Genomic DNA, 24,463 nt, shown 5'->3' on the forward strand with positions numbered 1-24,463 from the left:
CGGGACCAGAGGAGCGGCCCCGCACGCTCACGCTCTCCAGATGGGGCTGCTTAACTGCGGTCTGGAGCAGCCCGCTGGAATGGCCCAGCACAGAGAGGCACTCCGCACCGGGAGAGCAGGAGGGGAGGGAGAGGGCACAGGCACAGCCCAGTCCGGCCCAGTTTCCTGGAGCCTCTAATGAAAGCAGGGCATCGCTTTGATTACCCCCCCCCCCCCTCCAGTGGAGCCAGACATCTGCTATGGCACTGTGTTCCGTGGTGTCCATCACCCAATAGGCCGGCTGAGATGGGGGCGGAGTCTCACGTCCTGAAAGAGCAGCGCTGTTTGTGGCACAAGAGAAGCCTCTGGCTTAAAGCGCGATATTAAAAAACAACAGGCGTCCCCCGGCCAGCCCGCGAGCGTTTCAAACACTTCCAAGGCACTTGTGAACAAGGAAGCAGGAAACCACATGGCAACAGGAGACATTTTTACAAAAAAAGTTTATTTTAAAATGTTCTTTACACTCAGTATGACAATGTGCTTGCACAGTACTTACAGTGGAGTGGGGCGAGACTCCGGTTTGTACATAAAAAAAGTCTTTCCATATAGAGAGAGAGGAGGAAGAAAGGGTAAATAAAACAAACCACTACACCCCCCCTTTAAAGTCAAGCCCAACCCAAGACCGGGAGCAGTGGGAAAGCGTGGAATCTTGCTTATGATGGGAGCGCCGATACCGCTGGTGGGATCGGAGATCAAGTCTTGTCCCCGAGATCCCACTGTGTTGGTTTGGTATAATTACACATATTTACACAATAAACCGTGATCACCACAGTCCTTTAACAAAGTCTCTGCTTATTTAAATGGTCTCAAAAACTATCTATCTCTCAATATATTCACATATAAAGCAATATAATACATGTTTTGGGACAAAAGATTTAATGCAAATCAATGAGGTGGGGTTCATTAACAGCAAGAGCTTATGGGACAGTAACCCTGATCAGCTTTAACATAGGGGACAAACAAGTCACAATATGCCAGGAGGGCTTCACATTTGCTTGTGTGATGCTATTAAAAAAATCAATTAATGACAGTTAATGTAAAACAGTGAGAACCAGGCTGATAAAACAACGAATGCTACATGGCCCCTGCTGTGAGGTCAAAATGGCCACGAGTGGCTTAGAATGGACACAATCAAACATCCTTCACCCAGCAGCTCACTAAAAGCCGTAAAGCGCGGCCGAACGGGACGTCCCGAGGCCCCGCTGCCCTGCGGGACGGTGGCAGCGGCCGAGAGCCACGTCCAGATTTGATGCATCAAGTCAACGCAACAACGGTCCTTCGCCATCCAGAGACCATGCTTGGTCCCGAAGGGGGCGTCGCCCAGCCCAGCAGCCTGCTTCAGCCAGCCAATCAGGCTCTGCTCCTCCTCTGCTGCGACTGGCGGCCAGCGCCCGTTACCTTCAGCCAGACAGACGGCTCAGCCGCCGGCGACCAGACGAGCGTTCCGACCGCGGCCGGACGAAAAAAAAAAAAAAAAAAAAACGTCCAGAGCGGAGCCGAGGACGATGCTGAAGGCGAAGGCGGCGAACCACAGCGGAGGCCATTGAAGACGACGACGTGGAGAAGGCTAAAAGCATACATGATCTCTGGGAGGGAAACAACATTCAACCAACAAACAACAAACGAACAAACGAGTCTGTGTAGCACCCTGCATGTGCGTCCTCCGCCCGCGTCTCGGCTTGCCGGCCGCGGGTCCTCGCGATGGCCGCGTCTCTTGGCAGGGACGGAGCCTTCAGAGCAGCAGTTAGGACATGGTTAGAAAGTCGATATAAAAACAGGAGTAATACGAGGGTCCAAAGTTCTCGCTGCCCGGTCAGCCGACTGCTCGCCGCTAGCGGTGGCGGGAGGAGGGCGGCTAGTCCAGCTCGGGGTCCTCTTTGGGCCGGTACACCGTGCCAAACTTCTGCATGTATTTCTTGATGTACTCCTTGGTCTTGTGTTTGACGTTCTCGTTGCACTCCAGGTCCTCCGGGTTCTTGCAGGACTTGAGCTCCTTGTTCATCACTCCATGAGTTAGCTGTTGGAACACACACACACACACACACACAGCATAGGTATTTCAGCAAAAAGAGAGCAGTAGGCCCGAGCCTGTGGTGTGCAAGGCACGGGTGTCCTCTCCAGAAGCGCCCTGCTCTGTACCTTTCTGGCGAGGTGTTTGAAATCCTCCGTGTTGCTGATACGGCCCATTTTGCAGTCGGGCTTGCGGTATGGATTAAGGCATTGCACGATGAACTGTGACATCTGAACAGGAAAGGGAAAAGCAGCCCAGTCAGACAAGGAACAGACACCCCCCCCCCAATCATTCTCCACCCTTTTCTACAGGGACCAATCAGAATCATACCTCCTTGCGGAAGACTTCCTTGCTTTTCTTTGCAAGTTCGCTGGAGGTGTCTGCCTCAGCCGTCTTGGTAGAGAACTGTGAAGAAAGTTGTACAAAGAGGGCTTACGTTTGGTCATAGACTTTCTTTATGGGAAACACTGAAAACCAGAGACAGGACCCATGCAAGTGAAGGAGGCGGGAAGACACGATCAAAGTCACGATGACAAACGGGCTTTGTTACGTTTAGTATAAACAAATGTTTCAAAGGGTTTCCATTAAGAGACCCACGCTAAGAGACTACAGTCACCCTCCTTCAGCTCAAGGGTATAGCTGTCTGAGGCCAGAGACAGCAATAAGATGGATGTGGCCCACAGATCATCAAAAAATGTATCTAATTAATTTAATACAAAAAAAAAAAAAAAAACCCACCTAAAAAGTATTCATTTAATACTTTATGCAAGTGTGACTCACTCACACTCACCTCTTGTTGACCGGTCTCAGATGACATTTTAAAGTCAAACCCAGAGCCTTTTACACTCAACTCGAGTTTTAAAATACAGCTTGAGGCTAATTAAAAGAGGCTGAAGTCCCTTAACCCCAGAGTGCGTCTGTGTGGGGACGAGCCCCAGCTGAGGAGCATCACACACAGCACCATCTTTAATTAGCCACAGGGGCCAAACCAGCCTCAGGCACCGAGGACACCACAACAGTGGCTTCCCCATCTACCACGGGGGCCAAACCAGCTTCAGGTACCGAGGACATCACAACAGTGGCTTCCCCATCTACCACAGGGGCCAAACCAGCCTCAGGCACCGAGGACACCACAACAGTGGCTTCCCCATCTACCACAGGGGCCAAACCAGCCTCAGGCACCGAGGACACCACAACAGTGGCTTCCCCATCTACCACAGCTTTGCAAATTTCAAAAATGTTAAAAATATAAATAAAAAATAAAGACTTAAAAAATATATATATCAAAATTTTAAAAAAAGATAGAGAATGGAATAAGCCCCCCAAAACAACAACAACACTACTACTACTACTGGTTTAACTGTTGCCCTTAATCACAGCAGTCTACACCATCTAACGCTGACGGAGACGGGTGGGTGGAAACCCAGTACTGGTTTCTACAACCCTAATGTAACAGTAAGGGGCTGTGAGGAGAGGGCGGAGCTTGTGGCTGCGCCGGTACCTTGGAGGGGTTCTCGTCGTATGTGGGCGTGCCCAAGTCCATCTCGGCCTCGTGCTCCACGCTGGCCTCTTCCCCGTCCCAACTGGGAGGATCCCACTGGGTTTGCCTGAAGACACACGCAGCACTGGTTACGAATGTTAGACCAGTACTTCATTTCAACTGAGCTCCAAACGCCCCCCAAATACAGAAAAGAGCTTCATCATAACAGTGAAGACTGTGTTCACGCAAAATGAGATGTGCTAATTAAACATGGCATGACTACCTAGAAGCCACACACACACACACACACACACACACACACACACAGCAAACAAACAAATCTGAGGCAGATGGAGCTGGACCTCCCTAAGCACACTTTGGGCTTTACCTGGTGATTACATGGTAGTAGTAGATCTTGCCCTCAGGATCGCGGGCTGCCTTCCAGTTGGGAGGCAGGACGATGGTTTTGGGTTTGGGGGGTGAAGGGGGGGGCAGCTCCATGACGCTGTTTGGGACAATCATTTCCTGCACAGCCGGTCAAGAGAGGACAGTCAGGGTAAAACACTCAGTCAAGAGAGGACAGTCAGGGTAAAACACTCAGTCAAGAGAGGACAGTCAGGGTAAAACACTCAGTCATACAGAAATATAAAGCTCCATACTGCAATGACAAAATATTAATATTCTACAAACAGAATAATTCTTGTCCCTAAGAGCAAGGCTAGTTATGCATCTATCATAAAAGTCAAGCAAGGAAACAAAATTCTCTCTTTTTTGGATTCCAACTCAAACCACCATGGGAGAAAAAAAGGCTGTGGGTTCTTGGCAGCTGTTGGGAACTTTCCCCTCTATTTATCTTCAAATACCTACAAAACAAACAGGCGAACAAGTGGTGCCCCCTAGTGGTGCATAAGAGCAACTACATTACCTGTTGTACAGTCTGGGAGGTGACTATGGTGGTCACAGTGCCCCCCTGCTGAACCACCACACCCTGCTGGTGACCAGCATAGACCTGCTGGCCGTGCAGGTAGCCGGCGGCTGGCTCGGTATACGCCTGCATGTACAAGGAGGAGACAATGAACAACTGCTCTAGTGACCCACGGTCTAGCCGGTACTGGAACTGAACGCTGAGAGGACATTAAAGGTTGATTTCAGCACCAAGTTCTGGTAGTTCTTTGCAGTTGTGTGTGTCAATTGGCAAAACAATATTACACTGCACAGCCGGTTGGTGATTTCCATGCTCAAGTACAACAGACGCATTTAATGAGATAAAACCATGTTTAGTATGCATGTTGGGACAGAGAATGCACCAAAGTGGACCGCAGCTCTATGGGGGGAGGGGTGTGTGTGTGTGTGTGTGTGTTTCACAACTGCACACACACACACACAGCGCTCCTGCCCAGTTACCTGGATGACGGGGGCGTTGGTCTGCGTGTACCCCGCAGGCATGCCGTAGATGGCCTGACACGGCTGGCTCTGGTAGTAGATGGCGGTCTGCGGCTGGGCCGTGCTGGAGTAGTGCTGGGCCGGCTGGGTCTGCACAGTCACCGCCTGCTGCGTGTTTGGGTCCCACAGAGTAGCGTAGCCCTGCTGGCCCTGCACCTGGGCCGCAGCAGCCTGCGCGGGCACCGCCAGGACGGCCACGCCGGGGTCCTGGGGCGGCGGGGCGGGCTGGGCGAACTGCGGCGGCTGGGCGCTGGCCGGCAGCTCCAGCGGGGCGGGTGTGTGCGTCAGGCCGGCGGCCGTCTGCGCGGTGCCGGGGGACGGCGGGGGGGCCAGGCCCAGGTCGGAGATGAGCGTCTGGGTGGGAGGGGCCTGCTCGAAGGAGCCGGGTGTGGCGGAGCCGGCCACGGCCACGCACATGGGCTCCACGGGCGGGGTGGGCAGCAGGACCTTGCCGGCGTTGGGGTTAGTGGGGTCCACGTAGGTCTGGATGGGGTACCCGGGCGGGTAGGTCATGAAGCCGGCGCTGGAGGTGTAGACGAGCGGGTTGAAGGCCAGCCTCTGCAGCTGCTGCTGCTGTTTCTGGGCCTCTCGCTGTGCCACCTCCTGCTCAAAGAGCTTACGGCGCTCCTCTGTGGTCAGCTTATTACGCGACTCTTTGGCTCGAGGCTTCTTCTTACCGCCGCTGGCCTGATCGTAGCTAGAGGGAAAAAAAATAAACAGTAGTATTGGAATGCGGTAGCACGCAGCGTCATCGTAAAGATTCGTACACGCGAGGTTCGCCGATCGTACCGGTCCTCGTTCCTACGGCTGCTCCTCTCGTAGGCCGAAGGGGGCGGGGGAGAGGCGGAGCCTCGTCTCCTCTTCCTCTCGGCGCTGCGCAGCGTGGACCTGTCCGAGTCCCGGTCCCGCTCCCAGTCCCTCTCGCGCTCCCAGTCCCGGTCCCGCTCGCGCTCTCGTTCCCGGTCCCGCTCGCGCTCTCGTTCACGGCTGCTGGAGGTGTTGCGGGGGGTGAACAGAGCTTCTCGCTCTCGACTGCGATCTGTTTAAGGGCAGCAGGGCGGACGCCAATGAGCAAACATCTCATTCCAGTTCATGAATGGGGGCAGGATGTGTGTGTATGTGATGAGCCCATTGCTGTTTAACCCGTGGAAAATAACTTCAAAAGAAATGTAGTATATTGTAGTATAATTTTTGTTTGTTTGTTTTGTTTTGCTTTGCTTGTATCATTACTAACTTAAACACTGTGTTATATCTATTGTATTGCTCTTTTATATTTGTGTTATTCATTGTAACCGCTTATTGTTGGTTGTTAGGTAGACAATTTTTTATATCTGTCCAGGGACTACGGATGAAAAATAGCCTTTAGGCTAATTCTGGTACTTTTTACCGTCATGTTAATTAATGTACACTGTCCCTGTCAAATAAACGACTAAATAAAATAAAATCAAGCATTGTTATTACGCAGTGCAGTATGATTATATAATGCCAGGTCCTACCATTTGACTCCTTTTCCACTTGACTCTTCTTTGGGATTCTGTACACCTCCTAAAAGATGGACCAAAGACTTCTTTACAACCACAAGTTTCCGCAAAGTGCATACTTTGGGACAGAACGTGCAAAAATGACACGTGACCCTGTCTGAGAGGTCACCTTACCTTCAGGTCTTTCCAGCTGTCGAGCAGGCGGGCGGCCATCTCACTGATGTCCAAGGCCCTGACCTGAGGCTCCTGGCTCCTCTCGCTTTCCACGTCGGAAACACCCTCCTCTTCGTCTTGGGAAGGCGTGCCCACCACTGTGCCTTCTGCTGCCGCTGTGCCTGAAGGTGGCATCTCCACTGTAATGGCAGATGGAAGCGGAGGAGTGGTCTCCACAGGAACAGTAGAAACCTCATCTGATGTTTTTTCTGGAAGGGTTACAGTTGAAATAGGAGAAACGTGCTCCGTGGTGAGAGGTGAAGAGTCAGATGGTATGGCGATAGATGAAGAGTCAGAAGGAGCAGTTTCTACAGTGATTTCAGAGGGCTCCACAGACAAGCTGACCAAAGTGGACGGACCAATAGCATTTACATCAAAAGCTAAAGGCTCCCGACACTCGATTTCTACGGATGGTTCAGTGGCAGATGTAGTCACTTCAAGAGGTTCTACAGAACTGATACCATCTTCTTCAGTTTTGACACTGGTGGTTTGAAGCAAATCTACAGTAGTCCTCTCTGTCGGGCTGGATAATTCTGCAGGTTCAGGTTCAAACCTGCTTTCCTCAACCACCAGCTTTTCCTCAAATGATGCACACTGGTTCTTCTCTGTGTCACAGGTCGGTTTCTCCTCCATCTCCTCAATTAGTTTCTCCTCCATATCACTAGTAGGATTCTCCTGTGTTTCACTGGTTGATTTTTCCTCTGCATCATTGGTCAGTTTCTCCTCCATGTCACTGGTCAAGCTCTCCATTTCCTCAGTTGGTTTCTCGTCAATCTCAGCGGTCGGTTTCTCCTCCGTCTCGCCGGTCGGTTTCTCCTCCGTCTCGGCGGTCTGCATCTCCTCCGTCTCGGCGGTCTGCATCTCCTCCGTCTCGGCGGTCTGCATCTCCTCCGTCTCGGCGGTCTGCATCTCCTCCGTCTCGGCGGTCTGCATCTCCTCCGTCTCGGCGGTCTGCATCTCCTCCGTCTCGGCGGTCTGCATCTCCTCCGTCTCGGCGATCGGTTTCTCCTCCGTCTCGGCGGTCTGCATCTCCTCCGTCTCGGCGGTCGGTTTCTCCCCTGCTTCCGGCACATCTGCTGCATCTTCTGTCCTACTTTTCTGTCTCAACTCCAACTGTGACTCCATACTCTCGGCAGCATCTGAAGCTTCCAGTTTCACTGACTGATCTTCAGCCAGAGTGTCGGTGTCTCTCACGGTGGTCTCTCCTTTTTCTGTTGTGACCACTCTTGCCTTCAGATGCAAGGGCTGCTCCATCATCTCCTCCTCTTCCTCATCCTCTTCCTCCTTACAGTCAGAGGCCTTGCTTCCATCAGAGAGAGCACTGTCCAAGCTGTTCTCACTGATGATCTTCAGAGGACGGTAGACGGCGCGTTTCGGTGTCTCTCCATCCAGCTCGGAGGCCAGCTTTGCGGGGGGGCCGTCAGGCGTGTTGAGGGGAGTCTGTGCACGAGAAGTGCTCTCGCTGGAGTAGCCGTCCTGCTCCGCGTGTTGGCCAAGTGGATGGCTCTGGGCCCAGCGCTGGATGAACTGTAGCACACGGCTCTCCTCCAACATGTTCTTAGTGGAGATGGGCAGCACTGCCAAGGCCTTCATTATCTGTAGAGGATGACAGTGATGAGTTAAGGGGTCAGGAGAAGCTCAACCACTTGTAGCACTCTCCCTGCTCAGCTGCCATTCTGCATTTCAATTGATCAAAGACAGCAAAATGTGATGGCTTCATCACAACCAAGAATGTGGCTGGCATACAGACAGTCTGTACAGAGGCCGCCTTAAATGTCATCAGATTTGACTGAATTACAAAAGGCTGTTCCATTTTATTTAAAAATACATAGCCTCAAAATTAATTCATGTATAGTAATATTGTTTCTATGCAAGAAAATATTCAGACAAATTACTGAAGGAGAAAAAAACAAAAACAAACAAAAAAAAAATGCGGTTTGTGCAAGTATTCAGCTCCTGTGGTTCGAGATATCCAAGTTTGTATAAATATCGCTGGACATAATAATAATCCGTGAATCATTTAGGTGTTAAAGTAAGGGAGTTAAATTAAGGAAAGGATTTATCCAGAAAATGTATCAAGTATCTTTGGTCGGACTGTGAATATGAAGGAAAGCTGTAAAAATGAAAAGCATCATTTGCATGAGGTAGGAAATGGCTACAAAATAAAAGGGGGGCAGGGGACTTAGTTACTACAGAAATTTTTTTTTTTGACTAAAGTATATTTGGAATTTTGTGAGAAAGTGTTGAAGTGTCTTGGTTAAAATGTGGGGAGGTATACTGGTGTATGGGGTTGGCAGTGGGGACGCTGTTCTCCAGTGGGGACTAGTTCAAATGGAAGCATGGTGTAAAAATCAGTATGGTATCAGAGAACTTGCTTCAGTCTATTAAGAACCAAGGCTTGTTCAAGAAAAAACATTTTCAGCAGAACAAGGATCCCAAGCACAATGCAAAAGCAAAGAGGTTGTACAACAGAAAGGTGAAATGTTCTGCAATGACCAAGTCAAAGTCCGGTCCTCAATCAATTTAAAAATCGTGGTCCACACATTATGCAACCAATCTGAACAATATAATGAGACCAGGTGGAAGGAGAGAAGCTACCAACTAATGTGAAGGGGTCGAGTATGTTTGCATGTACTATTTTTCAGTTTGTTTGTTGTTTTTTTTACATGGTTGTTTAATTAGATAAGATTAACCTAATGATTTAAGGGGACTGAATTCTTTTGGTAATCACGGTACACAGCAGGGTGAGTTTTTAGCCAGCAGGGTAAACTGATGTTAAACACTGTATTTTTGACATGTGAAACTGTTTGTCTGACTCATCTGGAGATAATGCGGATTACAGAAAGGCCATTCATTATTTTCTGTGCACCCAGCACTGTGAAGTCTACGTCCATGATAAATGTGCTACATGTTCACTCACCTCCAGCTGCAGTTTAACGTTGTTAACAGAGTTGCTTTTAGCTTCAGAAAGATCCACCATAAATATCCACAACAATGAGAGGCCATGATGATCCAAAAACTGCTTTAGACACGAATGATTCTGCGTGTTCTGCAGATCAATAAAGCACGCCAAGTTATTAACATTTTTGTCTCAGAATGTAAACATCTAAGACAACTTTAGCATTAGTTAAGAGTGTATTCATATCAATATTCTAAATCATTGCTTTAGTTTTTTGCATGGCACACACCTGGATGAGTTTCAGACACATGAGTCTCTGCTCCATGGTCTCCACCCGCACCATCAGCCTGCAGAGGGAGATCACTTCCTTCTCATCGCTCAGACCTTCTCCGTTCTCTCGAAGAGCCTCAAGCTCCTCATCCACCTGCAATAAACATGCCAATAATTTTACAAAAACAGAATTTCCAGGATCACTAGCACTTTCATGGAAATGGTAAGTGATGGAAATGAAAGCCTCAATCTCAATCTGAACATCTAAAAGAGCTCCATGTTTCATTTGACTGGAAACCAAAATTCACACAGACACCTCTTTTGGAGTTCATCCATTTTTTAAAGTTTCTACCAGAAATGAGGTCACATGTACTGTACATTTTCTTTGCTTCATTTGTTATAATCTCTTCAAGTGACGTTTTAAAAAATTTATATTTGCAGTTAAATTAATGATGTGTTGGCATATCCTGTAATTTAATGCAGTCTTTTCTCTTGTATAAATTTTTAACTAACCTTGGATTAGAACACTTGTACAAAGAGAATGGTTAAAGCAATCAAAAAATGAAAAGTTGTGTAGCAATGGTATGTGACCAGAATGTGCTTAATATTGTCACTAACTTAAATTATGGCAACATTCCAAAGATTTATCATGAGCCCGTATATAGGATTCATGGTCCACACAAGACACTGCAAATCTCAGAGCAGTCGTCACGTGCCAGGTAGAAAGCTGCCCTAATTTAGCTAATTTAATGGCATCCTCAATAGTCCTGCCTCAGTGGCAAGAATAGCATGGCATCCCAGAGAAAGGAGAATTTCCATTACATTGTGAAACACAGAACAAAGGCCCGTGGACTGGCATTAGGATGATCCATACAATACATCATTTAATCATTAATGTTGGCTGTTGCAATACTCATATCATAGAAGACAGGACGGCTGCAATGAGTTGTCTAATCACAGGCTATTTTGGGGTTGGGGGGGCGGGGCTTGTTGAGGTATTCACATTATCTAACAAATATAAATAAACTGGCTCAGAATAATGCAGGTCGCACTCCCCCACCGAACTATACCTTCTACTGCAGCATGCATCAACATTACTGCAATATAGTGGTCCCCCCATGTTGTAAAGCCCTAATCTGCTCCCTTTGCCATTTGTTTGAAGCGGAATAACAACCTTGCAGTGCGCTTCACTCACCGTGGTGAGAGCGCTGACCGTCTCTTTCTTCCGAGATCGTTCTCTCTGCTTCTTGCCCCCTGCTGCACGCACACTCACGCGATTCTCCCCACCCAGGAAACCCCGGCAACTGGGCGCCCCACAGAAACACTTCTGCGCCTCTTTCCTGGGAGACGAATACAGAAAATCATGGATGACTAAACAGGAGTCTGCAGTGCTTTATAGCTGCTGTCGAAGAATCAATGGAAACTTCTTACCCATATCTCTGGAACTGGTAATCAAATGTGAGCTCTGTGCCAGCCTTCACAGCTTTGGTAGTAAAGAAGCCAACTCTCAGCTGACCATTTACTGTCCACTGTGGAAGAGTTAATGCATGTGGTGACCTTGACAGCAAAACGAACTACACAAGCTGGCCATAATGGTATATTTCTCTGTATATAACAGAGACGGCAGTGCATCACTACTGAAAAAACAATCAAATTTTTTACTTAAAAGTTTCTGGCTGGCCATGTAAGTATAGACCACACACCATAATGACTGTGCAAAGGACTGACCTTCTGGGTTTCACAGTTGGGCTCACAGCTGTGGTTCATGAAACGTGAGCAGTTGCCTTTCAGTGTGGCATCAATGATCTGTGAATGTAACAAGAAACTTAAGACACATTCATCATCAAATCAGGATGAAATAAAATAATAATAACATCAACGAGATTCACCTCATTATTCTTCAATGCCATGAAATAGTAGTGGATGTTCTTGCTACGAGCATACTCCTTCACTCGTGATTTGAACTCCTTGTGATCTAGAACCTCACCACAATACTCCAACACAAAGGTGTTCCTGGAAAACCCAACCAAATTACATTTTTTTTTGCTACTTAAGGCAGTCATTGCTACATGTTGGTCTTATTTGCACTTAGCATATTAGGTACATGTTGCTTACGGATGTAGGTCTTTCGCAGCTCGCAAACCCCAGCCTTTACTTTCTGTTAGAATGACTTCAAAGTCTGCATGCTGCTTCATCTGGAAGCGCCGGTTGGAGCAATATGTCCCATTCAAGCACCGTGATGAGCTTGTGAGAGAGAGAGAGAGAGAGAGAGAGAGAGAGAGAGAGAGAGAGAGAGAGAAATTAGCACAAAGGGTAATTGCTCCATTATTAGTCATCTGTAATGATATAAGGCCTTGACATAAAACAAAAAGTAAGAGACATTAACTTGGGATGTACAACAGTTAAATTTAAGACGCAGTGCTAAAAACATTAAACATTATACAGTTATTATGCACATACCACTCAATCATAAGAAGGCGATTCAGGCAATCTTCCCCACAAGCCATAACTCCTCTGGCCCGGTCCTCTCTCGAAAGGACAGAACACTCACACTGCATTCGCTTAATGTCACGATGAGACTTGTTTTTCTTGCTGTTAGATCAGATCAGGAGAATTTGTTATCATTTCTTTTTCTACATATTAGAAAAATAATGAACAATAGTACATTGCTTTCCTATGCAAGACATCATAGCCACATGAATGGTTGACCAAAAAGATATCCCATATCAGCATATCATGCATATAAAATATTCTGAATGCTGCTTGACAGGAACAGCATCAAAGTGACTTGCACGTAAAAAAAATTTAAGATATACATTTTGAATGTATAGGCTAAAGGAGAGTTCACCCAACCAAGATAAGCCTTTAAGTCTGGGATTTTAAAAAGAAGTCTTACAGTAGTGAATTATTACTGACATTTCAGTTTAGACTAGGCTTAATCCATGGTCCAGGACCCTGGACTTAACCCAGTTTAGGAGTTGAAGCTAGATTATTGCCCATAAATGAACAAAACAAACCAACCATTAGTGAAGGTGACATATCATGGAGAACATTCGAGCTAGAGCTCCTGCTGAGCCAAAGCCATGCAAGTTTATTTTTCTAGGTACAGATCATTTATCAAGATGTTTGAAAGTCATACCATGAACACATAACTTCTGGCAGGTGAATCACAATTATACCACCTTGATTATGTGTCAGATCTGTCATCACATACAAGCAATTAAATATTTAAATGACAAATATTTAAATTTTTTAAAATGCTTGATACTGACCGTTCTGTCAGATAGACATTTTCCTCGATAAGATCAAAGTAAGGAGGCATCTTTTTCTGCTTGGCTTTATCCTTCCAGGTAACAGGGTCCAGAAATTCCTTGAGACTGAGCAGTGGACGATGTGCATCTTCTCTGTCTGAGGACAATTTAGACTCTTTTGATCTCACACAACTCCCATGCTCCTCTATGCAGTCCCTCTTGCAAGCAATTCCTGCTTCTGCTTCATTGTCCGATTCTGACTCTATCTCTGGGCGTCTCTTCTTGGGTGGGCCTTTACCTCTGTGAGGCCTTTGACTGACTTCTCTTGGAGGCTCTGAGGATATCTGACTTTCAACAACAGCACCTGCAAAGCTGCAATTGCTGCTTATCTCATGGGCTTGAACAAATGCAGTTGACGCTGGAGGTTCAAAAGACACTGCTCCTCGATTAAGTGCAACTGATTTTCTCTCATAGTCTTCCTCGTTGTCATTAGTCAGCGAGTCTGGGTGAATCTGGCCCACTGAATCATGATACTGAGAAGGCACAGGTGTCTTGACTGATATGCTTCTATAAGAGGCAGCTGACTGGGTCCAGTAACCATTGCCTTGGCTGTTAAACACATTTCCTGTTTGGGGTAGCCGTTGACTGCTGTCTGGTTGCTGAAATGTGCTGCTGGGTTGCTCTGTTTGATTGAAGTCCCAGCCCATGTTCGAAGTATCTTGCCCCCTATAATCCTCAGAGCATCTAAATTCAACATATTGATCTCTTCCCCTTCTTCTCCCATGCCAACTGTCCGGAGTATCATAATTTTGATGTGCACCTAATCCAGCCTCCTTTTGTACATTCTCCAGACAGTATGTAGGCATCTGGCCAGTAGGAACAGACATCTTTGGTCTTTCATAGATAATACAGTTTCTGTCTGTTGCGGGAAGTATAGTGGTTGCCTCAGAATGGCTGGTACTATCGACCATATTGCTCTGGGACTGGTAGGCCACTCGCACAGCTGGTGGTGGTGAACATTTGTCATTAGCAACCAATAAGACATGTTTGTTACCTTCTGCTAAACCGTCCCCAAGCTTAGACTGTGAGCTAAGACTATGAGGACTTTCACTACGAATGTCCTTATTTAACTGGCCCGCTTGATGGGTTAGTTGCTGACCAAAGTGATCTGAAGGGCTAGGAGAGGGTGTAGGATGGACTCCATGATCAGTTGTCTCAAGGGTAATGGTAGAATTCTTTGGCACAACCACTACAGAGTGTAGCCGTTTCAAAGAGACCTGCCCATCATCTGAATCGGAATCATAGTCATCAGTTTCACTTTCCTCACTGTGGTCTTTACCATCACAACCGAAGGATGCTGAATCTCGAGTCACAGGTTTGTGCGAGTCATCATTGTTTAATTTCTCAAAATTAGGAAAAGTCTGATCTATCTGAAAAGCAGTTGCATTATTGTGACATGATTTCAGAGGACACTCAAGAACCTTATTTGCAGAGGTCTTGGCATCTACATGTTCATTACTTGAATCATGGGTTGGTTGTATACCACAATCAAACGGCTGACTAGGAACTTGACTTATTTCTTTCAGAGATGTTGTTTTTCCATTCCTCTGTGCTACATCCTCAGGCTTTATTGGCTGCATCACAGAGTGCTGTTTCTCTGAATATACATCTTCAAAGTTAACATCATTGTTAAATTCAATTCTCTTAACGGAGATGACCTTTTTTACAGATGTATCTTGGTTTACCATCTTCTTAGGGGCTTGACTTTCTGAAGTGTCTTGTCCAACAATATCCCAACGTGATTTTTTAAAATTACTACCCATTTTCAAAACATCAGCTTGGGGTTGCTCAGGTTTGACATTAAGCTGATGAGGTTCTTTGTGAACAACGTTAACATTTTGAGTAATGGCCATTTGACTTACTTCTTTACTGATGATCAAGTGAGAACCAGATTTAGTGTTGGGTTTCAAGGGATCGAGTGGTAATTCTTTCACAGAAAGAGTGTCTGCCAATGATTGTGGTGAATCATCACTGGAAGTGTAGCCTGGACAAGACAGCTTATTCAAGCTAGAAGAATAATTACTTTTGCAAAGGTTACTGACATTTGCTACATTAATTTGTGCCTCTGTAAAAACTTGAATTTCATTTTGAACCAGAGTGTCTGTTTGATTTCCAAGTTGTGCACCCTGTACAGAAATTTCTTTGACAGTTACATGACATTTACTTACAGTAGTACTTAATTCCCCATCAATATTTGTGCGCTCATCTGGGAGAACTGGACTCTTCTCCGTACTGCCAGGATCTTTGCGCGCCACTTGCAGTTCAATATTTTCACTTTTTGATTTGTCCGTTAGAATAGCTTGCTGCTTTTGCTGGGAAGAATTATTATTTAATTTAAACTGACTACCATCTTCATGCTGAGAAACATCTACTATGAATTCTCCCTGAGACCTCAAGAGTGGCACCTTTACATTACTATTTAACGTATCTACTGATTGTCCATCCGTTCCAGTTATACTAGCTGAAGACTTAGACTCCAAAATGTCTGTTCTTTTACATGATGAGCTCCAGGACCCAGAAGATCTGTCGGAGCCTTGTGATTGAGACTTCCTTCTGTGCTCCTCATCAGAGTCCGAGCTCACACTGTTTTTCAGGGTTGTTTTCTCTGATCTTAAAAAGGTATCTTGGTTGGATGTTGAAAACTTAGCAGTAATCTCCGATTTTGAAAGGGAACTGGACTTCTTATGAATGGATTCAGACTCAGGAGAGGTCCTTTTACTGGGTTCAGAGTCAACAGGTCTTCCAGATCTTTCTGTTCTCGAATACTGTGATCTTCTGTCTGACTCTAATGAACGTGAAGACTCTATGGATTTTGAATCTCTGTAAGATCTTGAGTAAGAGGATGTCTTAGAATCTCTTTGTGAAGTAGAGTAAGTAGAGGATCGGCTAGAGTCACTGCCCCGAGTCCTTGGTTTCCTAAGGTCATCTTCAGAGTCAGAGCTTTCTCGAGATCTGCCATCAGCGCGAGAGCGGGAACTCCTCTGTTCACGATAAGGAGAACTTCTGTGGGATCTCCTTTCAGAATCATGGTAATGTGACCTATCTGACCTTGACTGTCTCTCATTTCTTGATCTTTCAGATCGGGAATAGGAAGAACTAGTTCGAGAACTTCGAGATCTAGACCTTGATCGACTCTTGGTTCTTCTTCGGTCAGAACGAGAGGATCGTGATGAAGTGTGCCTAGAGTCTCTCTCCATTTTAGAACGATTAGACCCCTTTTCATCTTTCTCTTCCCTCCTATCATATTTGGATTTCTCCAAGACCTCCGATTTGGAGCTGGAGGACTTCTTAACATCTGTGCTCTGACTGTCAGACTTTGCGAGATTCTTGGGGTCACTACACTTGACTAGGCTGGAAGATGTCCGGACAGAATCCCCATCAAACTCCGATCCAGGCAGAGCTGTGACTGACTGAGGTTGAGCTTTCCTGTCTTCAGGCTCAGAAATACTGGGACGATCTTTATACTCTTTCCCAATATGGGAGGAATCAGTTGGTCCCTTAAGGCAAATGTCCAATTTCTCCTGAGCACCTTCATCTCTGTCAGCTTTTTCAGGGGGACTATCAGAGATTGTGTTCTGCTGAGACTGAGTCACTAAAGATTCAGTTTCAATGCTCGCTGAAGAACTGATTAAAACATCCGTCTCTGAGAAGGTCTGATCTGAAACAGCATGGGCTGTGGGACTCTCCTCAACAATAGACACACTAAGAATCTGTTTTTTAAAATGGATCTTGCCAAGATCATGCTTTGATTTAGCTGGGAGGATTACTGGGGAGTGTGTTGCCTGGGACTCTGCCACTACTGTGATCACAGCAGGTACATCAAGTTGCTCGTTCTTGCTTTCTGCACTCTGCCTAGCTTGGTCTGGAGAGGGCAAATTTGCAGACAGCGTGGTAGAACAGATTTCAGGTGAAGCTTTCTCTGGACTTGGTGGAGCAAGGAACACATTTTGCAATGGCTTCTTAGTCTGTGTGAAGCTGAAGGACACCTTCTGTCGACCCTGTTCCTCAAGGTTCACCTTAGTTTTGGCTCCTTTAGCCAGGAAGTGGTTCGACAAAACAACTCTTGGAGCAAGGCCTTTGAATATAACTTGCGTTGAGGTGTTTTCTACCTTGATCTAGAAAAAAAAACAAAAGCAGAAAATATTTTACAATAATTCTTTACACAAATGCAAAAATGTTGTTGCTGCGTTTTAATTAACAGATAATGGCCAGTAAAACACCAGGATGTTCTCTGCCCAGGCTCATCTGTTATTTTCTGATATGAGGATGTTTCTTGGCATTATTTCCCCCCTATCAGGGCCACATGTCTAAAAAGCAAGCTTAATTTTACTTACACATAGCGGAATGAAACCAGCAAATGTGCTGTAATTTTATTTAGTTAACTTTCTAGTTACCCACCACCACATCAAAAGACTACATGGGACTGTACAACTCAGTGGGCATTACTACATTTTTGTTTTGTTAATAAGCTAGTTTAAAATAATACTTATATATTTACAAGTTATATATATAAAATCTTACGAACATACCGAACCATCATGCTCCTTTTCCCTGATATAGTTGGACAGCAGCAGCATGTACAGCAAATAAAGGAAATAGATTAAATATTTTTAATAATGACAATAACAGACTGAAATAACTTAACTTAAAATTAGTTCAAAAAGATTTTTTATTCCACAAGCAAATTCTCTTTTATTTCACTCTACCAAAATCAAGATTTAACACCACAAGTTGCCTTATTTCAAGCATAAGTCTGTTGCTTTTTATTATGGAACTAAATAAGGCTCCCAGGCAACAACTGGGTTAGGCCATCCCTAGAGGATTCTTTTTGTCCCGTCTGACCTTCAGAGCGGAAACACTCCACATTGACTGTTGTGGAAAATGGAGGATGTTTCTTTTTAGCCATTTTCACTGTGTTCTTTACATGTAGACTATATCATGTACAGTCGAATTCTTTCTACATGACATCTTAATGTTTTTATATGTTAGTTGGGGTTCCTAGTTTCCTACTCAAAACAGTTTAGGCATTTCATTTAAAAACGAATTTATGGAAAAGGTAAGTCAATATATGGGAATCTTTACTATTGATATTATTTAAATTCAAGGGCTCAGTTATCTAAAACCTTTCCTTGATGACCAACCATGACCAAGCTTGAAATAGGAGAACCATGATTAGAATTCCAATAGCTAAAGCACATCTAGGCTAAACATTCTTGGTATGTGTGAAGGGCTAAAGTTCTGACAAAATGGCCATCATTGAAGATGGACCAACACAGTTATGCAATGTTCAAGCCCGAGAGTGAACAATATCAAACTGAAATTACTCCAAAATTACCAGTCAGCAATATTTAAAAAATCAATATGATTGACAAGCTATTATAACAATTTGATGCCAACATTGCATGTATATGTTTTTCACAAAATAGTTGTTCATTCATACTTGCATTTACCTGAGATCAGGATTCAGCAGGGCATCCATTTTGAGGTGGGCCAAGTGAGGAGCAACTGGAAGGACGCTGCCTCACTGGGAGAAAACCAGCTCAGAGAAGCAAGCTCTCTGATGGAACCCACCTGACCATGAGACATGTCAAAGACACACTTAGACACTGTTCTTTCCCTTGCACACCAAGTAATTCCATTCATCTGCATTTTATCTTGCCTTAAACAGAAGAATTTGTGACATGAGGGTTTTCATAATCCAGGATGTTCACATATATGCATTTGATTGCAACCTTACAACTGAAATGTATCCTCACAATGCAAAAATCAGTTGACCATAATGCAGATCTAACTATATCAATGAATAAAACTGTAGCAATGGTCAGCTTGTTTGTGACTTTTACTGTTTAAGAAAAGGTGACATTTGAAAACATGAAGTAGATTAACGGGACATGTAGTGAAATGTAAAGCTTAATTTAGCTACATTGTCATAGATGATGGATCTTATGTCATGAGGAAATTTCGTCTGCATATAAGCAAATAATCTGAAGAAGCTCTGAAATAAAATCAAGGGTGAACCATGTCACGTAAGGTGTGTCTGACTTACAATAATTGCAAGCCTCGTGAAACCTTACAAACGTGTTAAATTCAGTTCAGCCAAACGCGTTATGCTGTATAGTGATACACAAGCAAGCAGCACCTAGAGCTTCTGAATGACAAGGAGAACGAAGGAAGAGAGAGATACAATCACTATTTTCTGTCTTTAGCCAGACAAGCTGCCTTTTGTTTCAGTGTGGAGGGCAAAAGCTTTTGCTTACACCAACATGATCGCAGATCTATAACATTATGCACGCTATTTCGATGTAGTGTTTTTGCAGACAAAACACCAGGAACAACATTTAAGCTTGCAATACTGACGAGTTGACGGCACTGAATATGCAAACGTGTTTTTATCGTCAATGATTTTGCATGTCCGAGGCCAACATAATTCCCAAGTGGGCAAATAAATTAATCCTTAGCCAGACAAGGCTAACTACATGGCCAGCAAATGAACTAACGAGGGAATTTGATAACTTTTATAGATGTGGAAACGTGGTTGGGCGTGTGGACCACTTAACAACAATAACAAAACAATTCGGTATCACAGAAAGATAATGTGGGGGGTTGTGAAATTTTGGTCGTGGATCAGAGGCCTAACAGGCCTCACGTCTGCTTGCGTTAGCGAGCTAGCTAGCTTCTGTGGCTACGTTAGTTTGTGTTATTGTACTTCAAACTAACGTATCGTCTTCAAATGGTATTGAGGCCAAGACATTTATTGATATAATTAACCGGGTATTTTCTCATACGCGCGGTGTCCAGTGCCAAGTCTACAGCCATTAAGTAAAGTTGTCCAGCTAGCTGGCTACGAGGTTAGCCGGGCTGATATGCAGCGTCGCTGCTGGTGTATCGGCTGCGGGTCTGATTGTTTCATCTGGGCTCTTCTTGTAGCTCTTCCCCAATGGTGACACGGTGGTCCTTTCCAATATCAATGCACATTACTTTATTCCAAACCAACACTTCGCCTGGTGTGTATCCTGTTCTGTATCTGGTTGGTGTGAGGGTTAGTGAACTAGCCAAGCACCCAGTCGGCTAGCTGCACATCTGCGTTAGCTCGTTAGCCCACGGATAAACACTTGGGAGTGCATGTTGATTATTATTATTATTGAAACGATTCCCGTGAAATAATGGAAGGTTATGCGACAATATAAAACGAAATACTCACTTTAGACTCTGCTTTAGTCGGGTTAAATCCTCCATCGTCAACGCCAGCGGGGGCAACACTCTTGAGTGGGTCTGTGGATCCAGCAGCTAACGTCAGGTCCACACAGGGTAACTTCACCTACAGCTCGCTAACCGCTCTCCAAAAACACCCTGGCGGACTAGCTGGGTGCCCTCAGGCTGCAGACGAGACTGAATTAACCGTAGGTGCCCGTCCGTCCAACCCAGTATCATCAGCAGGCCCGCGGGACGCCTGGTGCACTTTCTCAGCACCGTGGAGCATGATCTAACGCACGGCCGCCTTTTTGTTTCATGCTGTAGCGAAGACGAGCAGGGGCAGCCTCCGATTATCCGGGTCGAGTCGATGCGTCGCACCGGTTCGGGACTCCTCCTCTCACGCCGAATTCAAACCGTGACGAGATCCGTGAGCAAACTTAAATGACTCTCGAAAAGCTGCTCGAAAAAGAGCGAAAAAGGAGAAGCTAGCCGGGTTAGCTGGTGTGGAGATAACTGTCGAGTCATACGAGCTGTGTTTGGAGTTATTGGGGATGATGGTGAGAATAATCGGGTCGATTACAGGGGTGTAAAACAGGCCGACGTGTGGCTACGTCTGGGATGCTTTTTTAGGATTAGGATTAGCTACAGTTATTTGTTGATTAAGGGTAGCCACGTGCATTTGTGAGATTTATGCAATGTTTATCGAAAACATGTTACGTTGTTTCGACGAGGAAAAACTTCTGCTGTACGTCTACTGTAGCACTGTAAGTTGTACAGTGTGGGAGAAGCAGCTGGGCCTCGAGTGGTGGAGGTTCACAAGAATAAAGTCAGCAGAAGAAAAGGTAATGGCTAGCTAGCCACTTTCACAATCGAAGCGTCGATGTTTTCCTCTGCTATATGAGAATATTGCTTCTGTGTCCAGATGTCCAATTTTCACCGTCAGGAACGGTGATCTAGCCGCAGTGCGTGCGTGTTGACTCAGAACCCAAAGTTCTCAGAGAATCTTATGAAATTGTGCAACAAGTAAGTCATAACTTCAAATTTGAAACCACTTTCACTTCTGTCATCAGGGAAATATCCAACTCAATTATTTTCCATGCAATAAAATCCACCCATCCAACATCATTGAGGGAAAGGAAGGACGTGGAAGCGACTAGGCATATGGCGAGGCTAGATTACGAACGCATACATTTATACGTTTATTTTATGGTGTGACAAGTATACTTTCCATATGTCAAAAAATCTTCTGCAATTTTGCTGTTTTGCTAAGCATATAGTATTCTGGAAAAAAAGGTTCTATTGCACTGCCTGAGTGGAGGCACAGGGTCTGGTGAGCACTGTCGAAAGAAGGGATTCAAACACTCTAATTGGTCTTCACTACAAAATTTATCAACAGAAGCATACATATAACCTCCAGTTCTTCTGATGAGCTGACATCTTTGTTTTTTTGTTTGGTTTGTTGTTGTTTTTATATATCTTGCTCTAGGGCTTGCTTCCAGGATGTGTGAGGAGATTTGTGAGCAGTTTCCTGTGTATCCCTGCACACGTCTGCTGCCTGATATAAATGATCCAAATTAATGCAAAGTATTTTAAATTGCATACTCTTGTTTGATTTGAAAAAGCCCTCTCTAACCCACAGGTGTGCTGATGGCATTCTTCTGTGTCATTACGACCACACCTGGTCTAATGCTGGACATGGAGCTCTGCTGCGGCACCTGGGATGCTGCCTTGTGATTGCTCACAGATCTCGCTCTCAGCAATGAAGACACAGCCTCATGCATGGCTGGGCTCATATTACCAGTCCAGAGCTTCACAACAGAAAGGTAGCTTAAGGGCATTTTACTTTAACAAGCATGAAATTTAGCGTGTTGTCTTTAAACATTTCCATTATTGTCCTTCAGTGGCCAGAGTTTGGGATTAGAAGCTTGGAGTTGGTACAGTCCGGATGTCTTATTCCCGAAGCCAAACTACCATATACCACCCAGGCTACGGACAGAAAAGTGCAGGTAACGGACAGGTAAAAACTATATTTTAATACCTTTTAAATGTTTTTCTTGCATGCTTGGAAATCACAATTGAATGCAAGTTTACAGGTCTGTCGAATGAATTCCTGGCCAGTATGTTGTTATGGTTCCCTTTAGCATGAAGTATCACTGGGACAGTTTAGTCATTAAAACATTTCAGAATCTACCTCGGCTTTCACCTGCTGGGAAACTTGTATCCTTGAAAAGGACTTGTGGTTGACAGGGGTTTCTTAATTTCAGGGGTTATTTTATTTACATTTGTGATGTAACTGGTGTCTTTCTATAAAATACTGCTCTAAATTAAGACAACAATTCAGAGCTTCCAGTCTAATGCATCTCAGTCAGGTAAACAAAGCCCTCAGAAGCATGTAAGACACCTGTACAGTTTAGCACTAAAGTCAGAATTACAGTTCCTGTTTACAAATCTTCGATGCAGCTACTATATGCAAGTCGAAAAGAGACCAGGTGTGTGTGAATTCCTTGTCATTTTCACAGCCAGTTGGGATAGTTGGAGCTATTGTTCCAGAATTGATATTCCACCATGTGAAATTCATAACATATTATATTTCTGCACTAACTGAAACAGCTTAACCATACAGGACCCACAAGCCACATTTCAAAAGGCCTAATTGTACACAGCTGTTACCTCACCCGATGTTTCAAATGTAGTTCTTGAAGCAGCAAACACACAAAACCAACAAAAAAAAAACCAAAACAAAAAAGCTTTGGCACCAGAATGTTTTCTATTTTTCCCCACATTTCAAGGCACAGGGAGCAAATTGTGCTGGGTAGTCTGACTCTGAAAGCCTCTCTGTGAATGTCTAGTGGGCTAGCTGGTGAAATTCCACTCCTTGAATTTCATGATGCCTTATTGCCCAGCACAGTATTCCAGTCGAGCTGTGCGCGCAGTTGCTGATTCAAGATTCATTCAAGGTTCAAAAAACTTTATTCATCCCAGAGGGGCAATCAGGACAACCCTTTTATCAGGTGTCCTACAGAAACTGAGACGAGGTCATAAGTGTGTCCGGTTTACTCCTTTCCCAATTGACTACTCAACTGGTAAGATTAGTATGTAAATAACATTGCCTGTTAAGCATGAAGAATGTGTTTCTTGTTGCAGATTAACTCGTAGTGTAGCTGTAACTTAATTGTTTACAGTAAGCAGCGATGTGTATGTGTGAAAGTAAGTACACCAGTTAAAGGTGTGTGCATCTGTACGTGTGATGTTTGGAAATGTCAGTATGGATTAAATTGACCTAACAGGCAGCATGAATAATTTGTAGAAATTCTCCTGCAGTCCTTCCTTTAATACTTTTAATACTCGACCTTTGTTTTTCAGATCTACAAAATCAGATTGGCATCTACTCATCCTCCCACCTACTCACTGTTTGTTCCAGTCACAGCCATGTCATGGACATATTAGACCATGTGCTAGCCAAAGATATGATTGGAGTGCAATCCTACCTCCACTCGTATGAACGCTGTGGCATGGAGACAGAGGAATTTCAGCAAGCATTACATACACTTTTAGATGTTGTCCAGGAGTATCATTCTCAGTGATTGTCAGCTAATGTGTAAATATCTTCACCGGCATCTTGTTGCAAGTCTCTGAGCTACAGCTTGATCTGCTGGAGGGACAAGTAGCTCCATACTGCTGGTTATCGAGCTCAAATATCAAATGTTTAATTTACTAGAACAAATATTATGAAGGCATTACCACTGTGTAATCTCGATAGTGTATGTGTCTGTATGTTTGTGTTTACTTCATCCACCAAATCTCATCGCTTTATAACATTTTATTGTACATGTTAATTTGTGGACATATTTTCAAAATGACTGCCAATGACCAAATTTGATTACATCTATTGGCCTTGGACTATTGTCCAGAAGTATAAAAATGGCAGTTTTATATATTTCAATTTTTATTTATCTCTTTTTAGGGGGTGGGGGTGGATGGGGCATGTGTTTATGTTGTTTTAAAAGTTATTTAGTTTCCAGTCACTTACATTATGGCAACATTATGTGAAACCATATGAACAAACTCATGTCACGAAAGACAAAAAAATAAAAATGCCTTCAAAGTGGGGTACAGGACTGA

General features: G+C 44.7%; 1 protein-coding gene and 1 pseudogene across 2 annotated transcripts; one reads left to right on the forward strand and one right to left on the reverse strand.

Annotated features, from left to right (window-relative positions):
• Nucleotides 1–460: 460 nt before the first annotated feature.
• On the reverse strand, nucleotides 461–21,158 carry setd2 (SET domain containing 2, histone lysine methyltransferase). The gene is made up of 22 exons (XM_076970781.1): nucleotides 20,349–21,158; nucleotides 18,598–18,718; nucleotides 17,677–17,698; nucleotides 13,109–17,262; nucleotides 12,297–12,428; nucleotides 11,952–12,080; nucleotides 11,726–11,849; nucleotides 11,565–11,642; nucleotides 11,268–11,365; nucleotides 11,032–11,176; nucleotides 9,856–9,990; nucleotides 9,588–9,716; nucleotides 6,629–8,263; nucleotides 6,470–6,518; nucleotides 5,763–6,012; nucleotides 4,935–5,670; nucleotides 4,456–4,581; nucleotides 3,919–4,055; nucleotides 3,552–3,657; nucleotides 2,381–2,455; nucleotides 2,179–2,280; nucleotides 461–2,056 (listed from the first exon to the last, which is right to left on the reverse strand). Exons 2-22 carry the CDS (start codon nucleotides 18,624–18,626, stop codon nucleotides 1,895–1,897), a joined length of 8,553 nt encoding a protein of 2,850 aa, XP_076826896.1. The 5' UTR covers nucleotides 18,627–18,718; nucleotides 20,349–21,158; the 3' UTR covers nucleotides 461–1,894.
• Nucleotides 21,052–24,463, forward strand: LOC143474092 (uncharacterized; annotated as a pseudogene). Its single transcript, XR_013120686.1, has 8 exons — nucleotides 21,052–21,152; nucleotides 21,264–21,363; nucleotides 21,441–21,559; nucleotides 22,086–22,164; nucleotides 22,243–22,347; nucleotides 22,490–22,558; nucleotides 23,250–23,433; nucleotides 23,645–24,463. The product of XR_013120686.1 is annotated as an uncharacterized LOC143474092 (transcript).

This window comes from Brachyhypopomus gauderio, chromosome 13 (assembly GCF_052324685.1).
Source record: "Brachyhypopomus gauderio isolate BG-103 chromosome 13, BGAUD_0.2, whole genome shotgun sequence".
NCBI lineage: Eukaryota > Metazoa > Chordata > Actinopteri > Gymnotiformes > Hypopomidae > Brachyhypopomus > Brachyhypopomus gauderio.